Source organism: Scyliorhinus torazame, chromosome 13 (assembly GCF_047496885.1).
Source record: "Scyliorhinus torazame isolate Kashiwa2021f chromosome 13, sScyTor2.1, whole genome shotgun sequence".
NCBI lineage: Eukaryota > Metazoa > Chordata > Chondrichthyes > Carcharhiniformes > Scyliorhinidae > Scyliorhinus > Scyliorhinus torazame.
Window position 1 is genome coordinate 81072684 of NC_092719.1, and position 19064 is coordinate 81091747.

The 19064-nt window shown below is 47.8% G+C and overlaps 1 protein-coding gene and 1 long non-coding RNA gene across 2 annotated transcripts in view; one reads left to right on the top strand and one right to left on the bottom strand.

The window, feature by feature from the left end:
* Positions 1–9673, bottom strand: part of ube2na (ubiquitin-conjugating enzyme E2Na) — a 24557-nt gene extending 14884 nt beyond the window's left edge. The window contains exon 1 of the mRNA XM_072471866.1: positions 9496–9673. Coding sequence (XP_072327967.1) covers positions 9496–9528 — 33 coding nt within the window. The 5' untranslated portion in view covers positions 9529–9673. The remainder of the gene's footprint in view (positions 1–9495) is intronic.
* On the top strand, positions 8999–18768 carry LOC140388148 (uncharacterized). The gene is made up of 2 exons (XR_011934110.1): positions 8999–9437; positions 17900–18768. It is a non-coding gene; the product is annotated as an uncharacterized lncRNA (long non-coding RNA).
* The last annotated feature ends 296 nt before the right edge of the window (positions 18769–19064 follow it).

Here is a 19064-nt window from a genome sequence, read left to right on the forward strand (position 1 = left end):
TCAGGTCGATCCTTTTTAAGAAAAAGGTGAAGTTTGGACTGTTATACCCAGCCCGTCTCTGGGTCACGCATGAGGATCAGCACTTCTACTTTGAGGCGCCCGAGGACGGGTTGGACTTTGCGAAAAAGAAAAGGGCTGGCGATGGATTGAGAACTTTTGAACTTGGCTGCAACGTTCATGTTTTTTTTCTTTTTGTTTCTCTGTTTTTGTAAAAAGTTTCTCGTTTTGCGTTTCATGGAAGATTTTTGTGATGCTGTTTGCATCGATTTGGAACCAGTGGTAGAGCTGAGTGAGTTAAGGTTTTCATTTGCACTGTTGGGGGATGGAGGTGTGCTTGTTTTGATCTTGGGTGTTTTTCTGTTGGGCAATTGTGTGGGGATTGCTTGATGTTGCCGTTTGTTTGTATGGGGGGGGGGGGAAGAAAGGAGACGGGACAATGGGTGGGAGACTATCTGGCGCCAGGGGTGGGGCCACCAAGCTAGCTGGGCGAGCTAGCTTTCGGAAGCGCAGTGGGGGGGGGGGGGGGGGTGCATATGTTTGGTTTAGTAAATGGGCTGGGTTACAGGGTGTTGTTACTGGGGGGGGGGGGGGGGCGCGAATGTTCTGCTGACGAGGGAGGGACTTGGGCTGAGGAAGAGAGAGGAGGTTGGGGCGGGTGCTGCCTGGGGATGGACCGGTGGAGGCGTGGAGCCTAAAAAGGGGGGTGGCTGATCGGCGGAGGGGGCAATGAGCCCCCCCCACTAGGCTGATCACCTGGAATGTTCGAGGGTTAAATGGGCCCGTCAAAAGGGCACGCGTGTTCACACATCTTAGGGGATTGAAGGCGGACGTGGTAATGTTGCAGGAGACGCACCTTAGAGTAATGGACCAGGTTAGACTGAGGAAAGGCTGGGTCAGTCAGGTCTTTCACTCGGGGCTAGATTCAAAGACTAGAGGGGTCGCGATCCTGATCAATAAGCGGGTGGTGTTTGAGGCGGGTAGAATAGTCTCGGACGTGGAAGGTCGGTACATTATAGTCAGTGGGAAGCTGGAGGGGGTGCAGGTGGTATTAGTAAATGCGTATGCGCCAAATTGGGATGATGTGGAGTTTATGAAGAGGATGCTGGGGAAGATACCGGACCTGGCCTCGCACAGGTTGGTCATGGAAGGGGACTTCAACACAGTTATGGACCCTGGCTTGGACCGGTCAAGCTCGAAAACGGGCAGGGTGCCAGCAATGGCAAAGGAACAAAGAGGGTTCATGGAGCTGATGGGGGGTGTGGGGGGGGGAAGGAATCCATGGAGATTTGGGCAGCAGAGGGTGAAGGATTTCTTCTTCTACTCACACGTGGGATTGATTTCTTTATTTTGAGCAGGGCCTTACTGACTGGGGTGGTGGACACGGGATACTCGGCGATTACAATCTCAGACCATGCTCCGCACTGGGTTGACCTAAAGACAGTAATGAGCACCCGCACTGGAGGTTGGATGTGGGACTTTTGGCAGATGAAGGGGTGTTCGAGCGGCTGAGGAAATGTATTCAGAGCTACCTGCAGGTCAATGACACGGGGGAAATTTCAGCAGCGGTGACGTGGGAAGCACTGAAGGCAGTGGTCAGGGGGGAGCTGATCTCGATCCGGGCCCATAGGGAGAAGGTGGACAGGGCAGAGACGGACCGACTGGTAAAGGCGATACTACAGATTGATAGGAGGTATGCGGAGACCCCAGAGGCAGGGCTTTTAAGGGAACGGCGGAGGTTACAAGCAGAGTTTAGCTTGCTGACCACAGGGATGGGGTGATCTATGAACATGGCGAGAAGGCCAGCAGAATGCTTGCATAGCAGCTTAGGAAGAGGGAGGCAGTTATGGAGATAGGGAAAGTGAAGAACGGAGATGGGAACTTGGTTGGTGATTCAGTAGGGATTCGTTTCGGGATTTCTACAGCAGGCTGTACAGGTTGGAACCCCCTACGGGGCCGGGTGGGATGAGGCTGAATTTACCAAAATTGGACGGGGAGCGGGTAGAAGGGCTGGGTGCCCCAATCGGGTTGGAAGAGATAGTGGAGGGTCTGAAGGCCATGCAGTTGGGTAAAGCCCTGGGGCCGGATGGGTACCCAGTGGAGTTCGCTAAAAAGTTCTATGGGATATTGGGGCTGGTGTTGATGAGGATGTTCAATGAGGCAAGGGAAAGAGGGGTGTTGGCCCCCACAATGTCACAGGCAACGATTTTGCTGATTCTTAAGCGGGACAAGAACCCGGAGCTGTGTGGGTCCTACAAGCCGATCTCCCTGAATGTAGATGCCAAGTTGCTGGACAAAATCTTGTCCTCCAGGACTGAAGACTGTGTTCCGGACGTTATTGGGGAGGACCAGGCAGGGTTTGTTAAGGGCAGGCAGTTGGTGGCCAATGTAAGAAGACTGTTAAATGTGATCATGATGTCCCCAGAAGGTAGGGAGGTGGAGGCAGTGATCGCAATGGATGCAGAAAAGGCTTTTGATCGGGTAGAATGAGAATGGGACTATCTGTGGGAGATACTGGGACTGTTCAGGCAGGGCTTTATTGACTGGGTCAGGTTACTGTATCAGGCTCCTGTGGCAAGTGTACGAACGAATAGAACAACATCGGACTATTTTAGACTGCACCGGGAGGACGAGACAGGGATGCCCCCTCTCCCTACTGCTGTTTGCGCTGGCTATAGAGCTGTTGGCAACTGCACTGAGAGCCTGGAGAGGACTGGTCCGGGGGGGTTGGCTCAGGGTTTAGCTGTATGCGGATGACCTGCTTCTGTACGTTTCGGACCCAATCGAGGGGATGGAGGAAATCATGAGGGCTCTAGGGGAACTTGTCCGGGTTTCAGGGTACAAGCTTAATATGGGAAAGAGTGAGATGTTTTGTGGTCCTGGCGAGGGGACAGGAGACAACTGGGAGAGCTGCCGTTTAGGTTAGTAGAGGGAAGCTTTAGGTACCTAGGCATTCAAGTGGCGCAGGAATGGGACCGGCTGCATAAACTGAATCTGGCCTGGCTGGTGGACCAAATGAAGGATGATTTTCGGAGATGGGGCGCGCCTCTGTTGTCTCTGGCTGGGAGGGTGCAAATGGTGAAGATGACGACCCTCCCAAGATTCCTATTTGTATTTCAGTGTCTCCCCATCTTTATTCCGTGGTCCTTTTGTAAGTGGGTCAACAGAGTGATCATGGGCTTCGTCTGGGCGGGCAAGACCCCGCGAGTAAGGAAGGTAACGCTTGAGCGGAGTCGGGGAGAGCTGGCGCTGCCAGATTTTAACAACTATTACTGGGCGGCTAATACAGCCACGACCAGGAAATGGGTGGTGGGGGAGGGGTCGGCATGGGTGCGTATGGAGGCGGCTTCATGTAAGGGCACCAGTTTGGGGACGTTGGTAACTGCACCTCTGCCATTCCTGCCGGCACAGTACTCCACCAGCCCAGTGGTGGTGACGGCCCTGAGAGTTTGGGGCCAGTGGAGGCGGCATGTGGGAGCATCGGTCTGGGCCGCAATCTGTGAGAGGATGGGGGATATGTTCTTGGAGGGGAGCTTTCAGAGTATGAGGACGTTGGAGGAAAAATTTGGGTTGGCGAGGGGAAATAAATTAAGGTATCTGCAGGTGCGGGACTTCCTTTGTAAACAGGGGACAACCTTCCCACTCCTACCGCTAAGGGGGATTCAGGACAGGGTAGTTTCCAGAGGGTGGGTAGGAGAATGGAGTGTCTCGGACATTTATAAGGAGCTTATAGGGTCGGAGGAGACGCAGACCGAGGAGTTGAAGCGCAAGTGAGAGGAAGAGCTGGGAGGTGAGATAGAGGATGGTCTATGGGCGGACGCATTGAGTAGAGTCAACTCGTCCGCAACATGTGCCAGGCTCAGCCTGATACAATTTAAGGTTGTTCACCGGGCTCACACGAGAGTGGCCCCGAGGACAGGTGCGCAAAACGTGCGGGAGGACCGGCAAACCATGTCCACGTGTTTTGGACATGTCCGAAGCCTCGGGGATATTGGCAGGGGCTTGCAGATGTCATGTCCACGGTGTTAAAAACAAGGGTGGCACTGAATCCAGAGGTGGCGATTTTCGGGTGGCAGAAGACCTGGGAATCCAAGAGGAGAAAGAGGCAGACGTTCTGGCCTTTGCTTCCCTGGTAGTCTGGAGACGGATACTATTAGCATGGAAAGACTCAAAGCCCCCAAAGTCGGAGACCTGGCTAGCTTTCTCTGTTTGGAGAAAATCAAGTTCGCCTTGAGAGGGTCACTGTTAGGGTTCACCCGGAGGTGGCAACCGTTCGTCGACTTCTTTGCGGGAAATTAATCGTCAGCAGACCGCAGGGGGGTGGGGGGGGGGGGGGTGGGAGTTTAGATTAGAGTAGGGGGTCAATAAGGGTGGGACATGTACGAGAGGTAAATGGCTTTTGCACTATGTTTATGGTTTCATGTATATTGTTTATTTTGTTGTTACTATACTAAAAATGCCTCAATAAAATGTTTATTGAAAAAAATTCATTAGTTACCTGTGGTTTATTTGTGAACTTTGTTTATTAAATAGATGATTTTAGTTTGATGGTAAATACTTACTGGCCATCAGTTATTAGCATTTTTTAAATGCATATATAACTTAATCACTAGCTCCTTTTCTTGTGACTTACGCTCACTTGTATAATATTAAATCTTTAAATTAAGTGCAACGTTAACCACTGAAGATCAAACACGTATGCAAATACTTAGATACTGCTCATGTGCTGATTGGCACTTTTAATATTTCCTATTGTGGAATTATTTGCATATATATGGTTGGTCCTTGCTATAGGGGCTGGTTTAGCACACTGGGCTAAATAGCTGGCTTGTAATGCAGAACGGGGCAGCAGCGTGAGCTTAATTCCTGTCCCCGGCCTCCCCGAACAGGCGCTGGAATGTGGCGACTAGGGGCTTTTCACAGTAACTTCATTGAAGCCTACTTGTGACAATAAGTTATTATTATAAATGAGTAAGCACCTCCTTCCCGCCAGGCCCACAGTGAATTCTCAGCAATACCAAATTATCACCACTCCAAAAACTTGTAGGTTAGGTGGATTGGCCTTGCTAAATTGCCCTTAGTGTCCCAAAAGGTTAGATGGGGTTAGGGAGATAGAGTGGAAATGAGGGCTTAAGTGGGCCGGTGGTGACTCGATGGGCCGAATGACCTCCTTCTGCACTGTATGTTCTACTCGCATGCACACAACTCATTGAATTATTGCTTACAATATGCACTAGAGAAACACTACTACCAAACTACAAGCTTAATATTTTGACATCACTGGCAAAGTGATGCAGACATCACCAGCAAGTCCTCAGGGATAGATGATTATATACCCCAAAGGTATCAAAGAACTAGCAAAATCTACTATGTACTGTCATTATGCCAGTCAATGAATAGAGGAGTCTCAGGGGATTTAAAATAGGTCAACACAGCAACCTATTTTCAACAGGGTGACAAAACAATCCTAAGTAACATTATAACTATTAATAGTTGCACCAATTGCCAAATTAACAGAGGGCAGCCAATATTGATACAGACAAGAGAAATTCTGACTGAAAAGACCCTTTGAAAACTAAAAAAAAAGTAGAAGGAATTGGATGAAAAAGAGCACAGAAGCGACATTAGGCGATGCAGTGAAGAGTGCGCGTCTTGGGTGAGCGTACTAGTTCAGAGAATGATGTTGGGTTGGAATGGTGCAGAGAACAGTGTGAGATATCACCACCAATCTGATTCTACAAAACAGACATTTCAAAACATTTGTGCCTGATAAACAGCTGAGGACAATAGCAAGACTTGGGACAGCATTCCAACTAGCCAGATTCTAGACGTCTAGCAGAAGAATATTGTTTAAAGATAATTGCAAGGTGTGAAAGAATAAAATACTGGGAATCTAATGAAAGGCCTACACATGAAAGGCTCACTTGTCTGTTATTCCCATATATATTGACTGACGTGCTGAGACTGAATAACCTATAGGATTTTGTAGCCGAGTGCAGACAAGAGGCCATGGATACACAGGACAGGCCACTACAACTGCAAACAAGGAATTAGAGTTAATATCCAAAGGAACAAAATTGAAAAGTCGTGTTAACATTGATTAGATCAGGGTTTTTCAAAGTGTAGGTCTCAACCTGCCCCTGGGTGGCGGAAAGGTATCGGAGTTCCCGAAAGAATCTCTTCTCAGTGCACCCATCAGCCGATAACGGCATTTAAAATGAGAGCCGCTGCATAATCAGCCGTCAGTCTTCCAAACATCAGAGACAACAGTGAGCAGGTCAGCGCTCCCTGCACATATATTTGGCGTGAAATCACTTGGGAGGCAAACTTCGTTTTATTACAAGAAAGGGACATCGGATTCTGCTGGAGAGGTGCTCGGGAATGTCCACAGCAGTGCCAGCAAGTGAAGATCTCCAGTGAACTGCTTAAGAAGAAGAAACCTAAATCGGGAACAAAGCAGTAAAATAAAAAAAATTTAAAAATTTCTTGTGGTACTGTTTTGTTAATTGTGCCAATGCAAAGCCCATGTGTGTTAATGTTTTATGTGCAGTGAAGTACTGGCAACTGAGTTTAAACCCTCAAAACACACACGGGTCAGAAAGAGAGCTAGGATTTCCTCACAGTTCTGCTCCTGAGCCTGGCCAAAACAGGTCCAAGCAGCGGATGATCAAGGGGTAATTTAACCCACCTGTCCACCGCTCTACCATGACCATCTTCGCAAACAGGCATCCACCTCAGGCCTTGCGTAATTGGGTGGGCACTGCAGCGGCTGGATACATCATTGCCCCCCGGAAATGACATTTTGGTTTGATTAGATAAGTGTCTTTTGACATTGTGAATTTTGTTACAGTGTCCCACCAAGGGCGGCCACCCCCTTGCCAGTTATTTAAAAAATAAATAAAGTATGAATGTTTACACGAACCTCCTGGGCTGAACAAGTTGTTTCTGTTATAAATTCAAAGTAACCGTGTATGGTGTATTGGAGGTCAAGTCAGATGGTGTATTTAACAAGTCTCATGTCATGTCTGGTATTTTTCTTGTAGCTGCTGTGGTGGAAGACTGTCCTGTCCAATTGCATCGAATATTGAAATTCTACCAGATACATAACTGCATGAATTCCTTGGTCAGAGTAATTGTCAATCATGTCTTAAATTATAAACAACCAATTTTTCCAAGCCGTTTTTGACAAACCTCTTATTCCAAAAATGTTTATCGAAACAGGATATATTGCTGTCGTATACCCCCCTCATTTTTTTTTGTCTAGCAGAACTGGACACGACTAAAGACTGGGCGGCACAGTGGCTAGCACTGCTGCCTCACAGCACCAGGGACCCGGGTGACCGTTTGTAGAGTTTGCACATTCTCCCAGTGTCTGAGTGGGTTTCCTCCCACAGTTCAAGTATGTGCAGGTTAGGTGGGGTTATGGTGGTGGAGTGGGCCTGGGTGAGCTGCTTTCTGTACTATCAGGATTCTATGCAATCTGACCAGACTATGACAAAATTTGACCACGACTAGACCATGCAAGAAAGCTGTTTAACACAAATTACCCACGTTGGGTCTCATACACCTCAAAATCTATTTCAGATTTTAAACATTCATTCCACCTAACCTGTATAGATTTTTGAGTGAAAGACCACATGTATATTATCTATTGTGTAAAGTAGCGCTTTCACACCCAAATAGTCCAGCCAATTTCAAGGTTATACAGCCACTCTTCTGGACTCTCCCACCATAGCCATTGTTTTTATTATTTCACCAAAATTGGACTTCAGAGATATCTCAACTTCAATACCATTCATGGAGTACATAGGCCACACCCTTTTTTAAACCAAACGCAAGACTATGTATTAAACTTCATCTGTCGCTGTTCAGCACACTTTTTTTAATTATAAATTTAGAGTACCCAATTATTATTTTCCAATTAAGGAACAATTTAAGGTGGCCAATCCACCTACCCTGCACATCTTTGGGTTGTGGGGTGACCAGTGACTCGGGACCGAACCCAGGTCCTTAGTGCCATGATGCAGCAGTGCTAACCGCTTATGCCACCCTCACACACTGGTTATATATTTTGTGTAATTTACTCTACCCCTTAATTCCAGCATCCTTCCCGCTTCTGAATCAAAACTACTGATGCAAAGTTTTTTTTTAAAGTTTCATTTATATAGAATCTTCACAACCTCAGGAGTATCTCAAAGTACTTTACAACCAACGAAATACATTTGAAGTTCATCAGTATTGTAAAGCAGGAAATGTCTGGTTGCACTCAGTAATTTTCCACAAACAGTAAGACAACAAAACCAGATGGTCTTTTTTTGGCCTTTGAAGTCCAGCACATCACGGTAAGCTTACCGGCTCCAAAAGAACAGAGAGCTTGGTTTGATTGGACCCCTGTTCTAAAGCCACTGTTGTTCATTGTGTCCCACATTTTAATCTTACGGTCCACTCCCATAGAATTGACCAAGTCTGTTCGCATTGACACTTTTGAAGTAAAGCACTACATTCTCCTTCACTCAGGAGTCACAATTGCATCAGCGCTATCTGGTCACTTTCGGCAGGGAGCCAAATACAATGGAAGTCTCCATTTTAAGCGTTCGCTTTTTGTTTGGGGCTTGCTTCCCTGCTCTGGTACGTTTTGTTGTTGAGATTATGGTAACACTCTGGATCAACTCCCGGGATGCAGGCCGAGAATAGATATGAGAACCGCCGAGTGTCCACTGCCGTCAAAACGGAAACACTAATGCCGCAGCAGCAGTTTAAATGTCACACATTCCCTCCCTTGAAATCAATCCCCGGGCAACGAATCTGCGCCGCCACAACATGGCTGAGTAAGAAAAGTGCCCCACCTCCGCAGGCCAGACCCCCACCCCTGCCCCGCAGCCCAGACCCCCACCCCTCCCCCGCAGGCCAGCTGGTGTGGTCCACGTGACGCTGGCCCAAGACCCTCCCCGCCGCGCGCGGGCTTCAGGCCGTTACCAGGCGGCGCCAGCGCCCTTTTCAAACGCAACGGTCGTCTCTCCCCCCCGCGCGCGCGCCCATCGCCTCAGGCAGCTCCGGCAACAGGTACCCGGGAGTCGTTCCCAATCTCGAGTGAAGAGCCCCCTCAGCCGCTGTCACCACTCTTCACTGAAGCAACATCACCCGGGAAACAGCACCGCCTCCCCGCCGTCAGTCAATCAGCACGCCCTCCCCACCCCCTCCTCTGACGCAACCCGTCAGGTCAAGCGTTGGGCCTTCCCCTGACTAAGTCTTGCCTGGCCTTGCCGTGTAGGCCTCATCCACTGGGCCTCAGTGAGTGAGTGAGCGAGCGAGCAACGCTCCCCCGTCCCGAACCTGCGCGACCCGCCGCCATGAGGCTTTCTTCTCGGGCTTCACTGGCTGGAAGTGGATTCGCCAGACGGAGAGGGTGAGGAAAAAAAATCGCCCGACCGCCTCAACAGGTAATTCAACATTGTTTTAAATTCACGTATATAAAAACAGCTTTTCACAGTCCCGTACCTTGGTGATGCGCTTGGGAAGCCCGGTTGCCATTGTCACTCGATATTTAGGCGGAGATTCTCTTTCTTTCTCTCTCCCCACAAAGCTGCGGGAGGAGCTGGAGCCTGTCGTCTCTCTCACTGTTCTCTTTTTTTTTTTGTTGCCCTTCCCCCACTTCCGCGTGCGTCAGGGGGTCCGCGCGGGGGCGGCTGGGGAATGTAGTTGTCCGGCCGGCCCCGCCCCTCTAACTGGCCGCGCGGGGGAACTACAACTCCCGGGCTGCACCGCGGCTCTCCCTGCAGGTGACCCGTCCTCTGGCGCGTACGTCCGGCCCGTGAAATGAAAATGATCCTGCGTGTCTGGAAATGTAACAACACAGTATGGATACGCTTGCCGGTTCTGCGCCATCTGGAGATCAATGTTTCGCCAGAATGGGCAACCTAATTTTTCTTTGTGGAATGCTGTTGAAAGACGTCGTATCACTCCGCCCCCCCTGTGAATATGTGCACCACTTTCGTGATTTGAGAGTTAAATAAAGGAACTTTTCAACACCACCCTTAAGTTTAAGGATAATTCCAACACTCAGCTTTTCGAGCAAAGTGGATTGTCCAACTTTTAAATTAAATAATGCATACTTTGAACAATGGTTTATTCTGCAATATTCAAAATTTGCTGCATCTGACCTTATGGCTTTCCCAATCCAACAATCACTGTGTCCATGCCTGACTGTGCTCACGAGTTCCTGTCCTTCACCACTCTCTTTGTAACCTACTCCCACATCACCCGAACTGACCCTATCCAATTTGAGAATATAAGAACTAGTCTACAATGTCCAACCTAGCAGGAACTTGCCCTATAGTAGCCAACTCCCTCCAAATTCCCCAACTGTCTTGTAGAAATCTGTGAGATGTGGATGTGCTCACAATCACTGACACCGGGGACAAAGTCGTAGAAGCAAGTTCCTTTATTAGTTTCGAGTCTGCAGCGTCGGGTGCCTCCACTAGAGAAGCACACTCTACGGCAATTGATCTATTCCTTTTATCCTAATCCCGTCGCCCCAGTCCCATTCTTTCCGGCACGCCTACCATCTGTTACATTGCATGTTCACGTTAACGTCAGTTGCTCGCCACATCCTGTTATCTCCACATCCTATGGCCCATTATAATGATGTAATCAAACCGTATCCCTCACAATGGCCCATTATAATGATTTAATCAAACCGGATCTCTCACAATCCACCCTTTTTCTTTCTACAAGTATTTGAATAAATCACTTGGTGTACTTAGTCTCCAGTTTACTCAGCATCAACTTAATTTCCTCCCGTTGCACCTGCTGGACCTCACCTGGTTTGAGTATCATAATTTTCTGTAAGCCGGGTGTGCCTTCCGTTTGGCCAGTTCGTCCAACAGGGACCGTCACCGCCTGCATCCGTCCCACCACACTCATAATGAGTCTCTGGAAGCATGGTATGAGACAGGGCAGGAATAGTAAGCCAGCTAAGGCACATAGGAGTATGAACCCCATTGTCTTCCACCAGGTTCCATCAAAGACACTAGGCCACCACCCTCCAACCCCAAATGACTTCCATTTTTGGACAGGGACATGTGCAATCTTTCGAATCCCCTCTGATATCTCCATAACGGCTTCCCCATTGTTATCGATATTGAGGCAGCAATTTGATAAATTAAACTTCCCACATACTCCCCCCTCCTCAGCTAAAAGGTAGTCCAATGCCAATCTGTTTTGGTAAATTGTCGCCCTCATCTGAGTCTGCTGCTTAGCCAATAGTGCCAAGGCCTCGGCTGTCCTGTTCGTTATGATCTCCAGGACAGCCTGCAACCTGATAACGCGGTTCAGCATATAAATTGGTGTACGGTAACCCCACGAGCCATCCTCCGGCCAAGTCGCCGGCCCATAATAGGAGATTACTCTCTCAGGGGGCCATTCCTCGTCCTTCCATGTACCGATTTCCACACTCCTCTTGGGACATCTTAGATCGTCAAAGACCCTCACTCCCAGGGCGTTACCTCTGCGTTTGGGAAGCAGGAAGAAACCGGGTTGTATCAACCGTAGGGAACAAGTCCCTTTCCAATTCAGGGGTAAAATCGAGTACCCTCTTTCTCCGCAAATCCAAAATAATCCTTCCGGGGCCGGGCCCCCTTTGTTCGTATCATGACCCCATGTTTTCATGCCGGGAATCCCTAAATAGGGATTATCAGTTTCGGCCTTGCATTTCCACAGACCTTCAGTGGTGTTGTCACATGTCCCTGGGATGGGAGCACCGGTAGCCTGCCAGTACCATGTAGGCCTTTCGGGCCACCAGGAGGTGCTACCATTTTTGTGGAATGTCTTGATCCGTTTACACGGACTCACCCCCACGTGTTTCACAGCCGACCCTGATGGGTCATTAGCAACACACTCGGTTGCCAGGGGAGTATCGGTTAGTACCCACTCCTGGGGTCTACGGTGGGTGCTGGTAGTTATGTTCCACTTGAATAGGTCTGCTGCTTCCCCGGTAGAACCTCTCCAGGGCCATCTTTCACTCATAAGGGCCCCCCCACAGACCCAACAGTTAGTAACCTTCAGTGTCTGAGTAATCCTCAGGGCCAGGTCAACAAATAAATTTCCCCAGCCTTGGGTAGCTGGATCTCATGTTGGATCTCCTCATAAAAGGAGGGGTATACCTGGGGAGCAGTTGGTTTAGGGGTAGCCTTGGCCTTCTTCTTTTCCTTCACCATTATTTCCCTTTCTCTATCCTGTAATACTCGTTCACCCGTCCCCCATTGCCCCCATGACCATAAACATAGCCATTGTCCTTGGGGGCATTGGTAACCAACTGAATTCTGTAGCATATAATATCGCTTCCCCCCTTCCTCACATTCTATAAGCGTCTTATAACAGGATGAGGAGATGGAGGTGTGATATGTAAATGCCTCATGTGTCCCAGTTTTGGTCCTTACCTTAGTATAACATTTATCACATTTCTATAAGCCTTCAATCACAAAGACTAGACATGTCACTATGACAATTTTAAACAGCATTTTTATCTGAGTCCTTTGAGAATATTAAAGTCAGTGGTTGTTCGCCCTCTTTCACCGTCCACTGATCAGTGTTGTCTTCCGGAGGCGCAATTGGCCCTTTTGTTCTAGCGGCGTGTGTCCACCCTTTTTCTTTTGTTCGGACTGAAGTTTCAGTGGTGAGGAGGATCTGGAAAGGTCCTTCCCAAATGGGCCGTAGTTTTTCTTCTCTCCACGATTTTATCAACACCCACTCGCCTGGGTGTAGCTTATGTATATAAAAGTCCAATGAGGGTGTTTGAGACAGGAGTCCCTTTGCTTTTAGTTCTGTAAGCGAACAAGATACTGCCAGTAAATAGTTCCTCATAAACACATCGTTACTTTCTACCATTGGGACTCCCTCATCCTTCCCTAGTAAAATAGTCCGAACAACATTTCATAGGGTGATACCCCTATATCTTTTCGGGGCTCGGTTCGAATTCTTAATAGTGCCAGAGGTAGGCATTTGGTCCATGGGAGGTGTGTTTCCAACATTAGCTTGGTTAGCTGCGTCTTTAGGGTGCTATTCATTCTTTCCACCATCCCTGAGCTTTGGGGGTGCCACGGTGTATGGAGATCCCATTGTATTCCCAAGGTTTCACAAATTAATTGATGCACCTTGGATGTAAAATGAGTCCCTCTGTCGGAGTCAATGGACTCAATGACCCCATATCGTGGAATAATTTGTTCTCGCAGTATCTTTCCCACTTCCTGGGCCGTGGCAGTGGGGAAGGCCTCCACCCATCGGGTGTAGTAGTCCACTATTACCAAGACGTATCTCCATTTCTGCACCAAAGGAAGTTCTGTAAACTCTATCTGTATTCTTTGGAAGAGGCGGATGGCCAATTTCCGACCACCGTTTACGGTCTTTCGCATATTCTTTTTGTTTATCTTCTGGCATATTATGCATCGATCGCCTACCTGCTTAGCTAGTGTGTGGATTCCAGTACAAGCATATACCCGTATAAAGGCATCACAGAGAGCCTGGGTGCCCCAATGTGACTGGGAGTGTATCTGTCCCAAGAGTTCCCTGGATATTTCCTTGTTTAATACTTGTCGCCCGTCTGATAGTCTCCATTCCCCTTTTCATTTTTAGTTGCTCCTAACTCCTTCATTTGTTGTTGCTTCACAAGTGTGAAGATGGGTTCTTTGGTAATCTCTAATGACGTGGGGATGAGACTCATTATTTTAATGGTGTCTCCCATGGCAGCCTGCCTGGCCTCTTCATCAGCCAGTCTATTTCCTCGGGCCTCCAGGGAGTTCCCTCCCTGATATCCGGGAACATGGACCACTGCTATTTCCTCCGGTAACTGGAGCGCGCTTAACGTTTGCTCTATCAATTTTTCGTGGGCCAATCCTTTTCCTCTGGTGGTTATCATTCCCCTTTCCTTCCATATTTTTCCAAACGTATGTACTACCCCAAAGGCATATTTGGAGTCAGTATATACCGTTCCATGCTCTCCCTTCAGTAACTCCAAAGCCCTTAATAATGCATATAACTCACAAGTCTGTGCTGACCAATCGTTAGGCAATCTCCCTGTCTCAACTCTGTTCAGTGCTTTCCCATCCACTATTGCGTATCCACTGTGTCTCTTCCCGTTTATGCATCGAGATGATCCGTCAATAAACCATCTATTCCCCTCGGGCAGTGATTCCTCTCCCAAGTCCTCCCTACTTTTTGTTTGGTATTCAATTAAATCTAGGCAGTTATGTTCTGGGTCTCCTTCCTCCTCCGGCCCACTAAATAGGAATTGTGAGAGGTTTACACTCCTATCTGTTATCATTTTTAAATCATCCCTTTCCATTAAGATTGCCTCGTATTTTAGAATTCGGGAGTCGGTGAGCCATCTGTGGGATCTCTGTGTCAGGATTGTATGTACCGTATGCGGGGTTGCTACGATTAATTCGCTGCCGAAAGTGAGTTTACGGCTTTCTTCCACAAGAGCCGCTGTTGCGGCCACTGCTTGGACGCACAGTGGCCATCCGCGGGACACGGTCCAATACTTTCGACAAGAATGCTACTGGCCTTTTGTTTCCTCCCCACTTTTGGGTCAGAACCCCCATTGCCGTTCCACCTTCCACATTAACATAGAGGTAAAAGGGCTTCTCCAAACATGGGAGAGAGAGCACTGGTGCCCTTATCAGGCTTTGTTTTAGTTCATCATATCTCTCTTCTTCTTCCTGTTTCCATTTCAATTCCTTTACTTTCTCTGCCATTTTGTCATATAGGAACTTAGTTTTTGATGCAAAATTCTCGATCCAAATTCTGCAGTATCCTATTAATCCTAAAAATTTCCTAATTTTCTTGATAGTGCGTGGTAAAGGGAGGGAGGTTATTCCTTCTGTGCGTTCAGGGTTTATCCTTCTTTTTCCCTCACTTACTAAATGGCCCAAATACTTGACTTCTTTTTCAACAAACTGGAGCTTGTTTTTGGACACCCTTAAACCTCTTTCTCCTAGGAAATTTAGCAACTCTATAGCCCCCCTTGTGACCGCTGTTTTGTCCAAGCCGGACAGTAGCAGGTCATCCACATATTGCAATAATTGGGTCTCCTGCTTGCTACTATATTCCTCTAGTACTTGTTCTAGCACTTGCCCGAACAAGTTAGGTGACTCGGTGAATCACTGGGGTAGAACTTTCCACCTATATTGTTGCTTCCGTCGGGTGTATGGATTCTCCCATTCAAAGGCAAAAATATCTCGGCTTTTCTCATCAAGTGGGCAGCTCCAGAATGCATCTTTTAGATCCACCACACTGAACCATTTATGGGCATGGGGAATCTGTCCCATAATGGTATATGGGTTTGGCACTACAGGATGGCGCTTTTCCACTATTTTCTTCAGCTCTCTCAGATCTTGCACCATCCAATACGTTCCGTCAGACTTCTTGACTGGTAATATGGGGGTATTATATGGGGACATGCAGGGCTCCACCACTCCTTCTACCTCCAATATTTCTATCACTGGTTGGAGTCCCTTCCGCCCTTCCATTGAGATGGAGTACTGTCTTACACGGACTGGTTCACATCCGGCTTTCAGGCTGATCTTTAGTGGGGGTATATGTAACCCTCCCCGATTGCCTTCCCCGGCCCAGACCATGGGGTTTATTTCTTTTTCGTCTTGGTCCATCAGAACGTACATTTTCACTACTACGTTTCCATTTTCCGGGGCCGTCCCTAGTTTTAATTGCACTTGCAGATCTCGTCCCATTAAATTCATCCCTGCTTGTGGAATTAATAGTAAGGTTTCAATTGCTTCTCTCGTTTGGTATTTAACGAGTACGTCCTCTATTTCTGGGGCTATTAATGCTTTTCCCCCTACTCCCGCAATTTTAATTTTTCCCTTTCCTGTGTTCATTCCTTTTGGTATATGCATAATATTTGATCTTTCTGCCCCTGAATCTACCATAAATACCACTTCCTCTCCCCGGGGTCCCACTTTCAAATTAACCAAGGGCTCCCTTCTGTATCCTTCAAACCCCAGGGAGTGGAGCCCCTGACCCCCTATTCATCCTCTTCCATCATGGCGTATACTTTCGCCTCCTTCTTTCTCTTTGGGCAATCTCTTTTAAAGTGTACTTACTCATCACAATAATAACATTTCATGGGTCCTGTCTCCCAATTTCCTGGTCCTTGTCCTCCTCTTCCTCTACCTCTGCCTCTTCCCCTCCCCCGTTGTCCTTGTTGACCCCCCCCCTGCCTCTACCTGGGGTCTCCCTCGTCCACTTCTTTTCCACAACCTGCTCTACCGCCTGCATCATTATCTTCGCCTTACCCGTCGCCTTCTCGTCTTCCCTTCTCACATATACTTTTTGTGCTTCCTTTAGTAACTCGTTCATTGATTTGTCATTCCAGTCTTCCAACTTTTCTAATTTCTTTTTAACATCTGGGCACGATTTAGTGACAAAGTTAGCTCGCAAGACTTGCCCACCAGCGTCTGATTCTGGGTCAATGCCTGAGTATTGTTGTATATTCCGCCTTAATCTTTGGAGGAATATTGCCGGAGCCTCATCTTTTTCCTGTCTATTCTCAAATGCTTTCTCGAAATTCTGTCCCTTTGGGACCGATTCTCTTATTCCTTTTACAATTAACTTTCTGTAATCTATCATATCTTGTCTCCCCGCTTGTGTTTGTTGGTCCCATGCGGGTCGGGCAATTGGAAATTTTGTTCTCCCCTGGTATTGCCGGGATGTTCCCTACAGCGGGGTTTTCTCTTTCCCAAATCCTCATTCCTGCTTGTCTTACCATTTGCCTCTCGTCTGGGGTTAAGAGATTCCCCAGAATGGCCTGCATTTCGTCCCAGGAATATATATTGGGTCCAAGGAATTGATCTAATTGTTCAGCCACTGTCAGGGGATCCTCCAGCAGGTTTTTCATTTCTTTCTTGAAACATCTTACTTCAGTACTTGTTAGGGGCACGTTCACAAATCCCAAATTACCGTCACCCATGGGTACCTCCCTCAAGGGGAACAGCTACGTTGGACGGGTGCTTTGTAGAGGGAAATTTTTGACATCGTCCTTTAACTGCTGGACTTCTGTTTTTCTTGACTTCGGGATCGTCCCCATTCCCCCTGGTTGATCATTATGGGCACCTGTTTCTGTTGAAGGAGCGTGGGGCCCTTATATTATGTCCGGAGGAGGATTTACAGGCTGAGGATGGTTTATGGGCACCGGTTGGTCTTCCCGTTGCGGTGGGGGGAGCGGAGGAGGATTTATGGGCGCCTGTTGGTCTGCCAGTTGTGGCTGATTATTCTGAGGGGGCGCATTGGGCTGCAGATAGGGCGGTGGCAGACTGTCTAAACAGTCCCACTGAGGGGGAGGGGGAGGGAGAGGTTCTTGGTCTTACTTCCCTTTAACTTTCAAGTTAAACATATTGGTGACCACCATCCAACAAGCGGCATAACTACTTTCCTCGGGTTTAACGGGTGACTTACTGTTAATGTAAATGTTTAACTGTTGGCATGCCCAATCCTCGTCTGATCCATATTTTGGCCATAAAATTGAGGGTGGTGCTATTGGTTCTTCTGGCCATCTGTAGTAACAATACCGGATCATCTTTTCCTTTGACTTCCCCTTAGTACAAGAGGTGTCACCCCAAGTTTGTAACATTCGCCCCAATGGACTATCGGGCGGGATTTCTGGATTAGTTTTTCCATCCTTTTCCTTTTTACTGGGTTTACTACCCATGTCTAATCCTTAATCCTGCGTTACTTAATTAACCTGGACCATGTTTCCTTAAGACAACAAATTCCGTCGCCTTCCCACCGTCGCCCGAGTAATACTTAATAGTCAATTTTCTTACCCGGGTCTTGTGCACAAGAATTGCTCGACAGTCTACTTTTTCCTGGTTCGTCTCCCTCTTGCTTCTAGAGTCCTCTGGTCCGGGCCGTGTCACTTCGTCAGCCCGAGAGCGGTGATTTCAGAGACTACCGAAATCGGTAGGACGCGTCGTCTCATCACTCCTCGCTCCCAGCTACTGGCAGAGTGCCGTTGGGATCCCGGATGAGCCCCTGTGAGATGTGGATGTGCTCACAATCACTGACACCGAGGACAAAGTCGTAGAAGCAAGTTCCTTTATTAGTTTCGAGTCTGCAGAGTCGGGTGCCTCCACTAGAGAAGCACACTCTACGGCAATTGTTCTATCCCTTTTATCCTAATCCCGTCGCCCCAGTCTCCTCCCCTCTTGCCTGATCGGTTCAGGTTGTCGAGGTTCACATCCTTTCCAGTACGCCTACCATCTGTTACATTACATGTTCACGTTAACGTCAGTTGCTCGCCACATCCTGTTATCTCCACATCCTATGGCCCATTATAATGATTTAATCAAACCGTATCCCTCACAATGGCCCATTATAATGATTTAATCAAACCTTATCCCTCACAATGGCCCATTTTCATGATTTAATCAAACCGTATCTCTAACAATGTTATCTCCATATCCTGTGGCCCATTATAATGATTTAATCAAACCTTATCCCTCACAATGGCCCATTTTCATGATTTAATCAAACCGTATCTCTCACAGAATCAGTTCCCATTCTATCCAAACTGATGCTGTAGTAGTCAGCTGCCCACATTCTGATCCTGTATTGCTGGCTCCTACCCTGTCCAACAGTATAGTAAGCAGCTGTTCTCTGCCTGACCTTGCAGTGTCTAAATCCTGAGAAAATTGCATCAGTTATCTTACCAGTGTACCATGTCATCATTCTCTCTTTTTAAAAACAGAATTACAACAAAAAGCTTTGGCCAGTTGATTTTTCCAAAGGCAGGAGTGGAGTTTAAAGATCTAATTCCGTTACTTGAATAGAACGGCGTTTTCCAGTGGCTTCGTCTTTCCTCAACCAACACCAAGAAAACAGAATAACTGTCATTCATCATCTCCATTCTGTTTGTGGGGTCTTAAAATAGAATCTGTACTGCGCAGAAGGAGGACATTCAGCCCATCGAGCCCGCACCGGCCCTAGGTAAAAGTACCCTACCTAGGCCCACACCTCCATCCTATCCCCATTACCCAGTAATAATGTGCCACTATCCT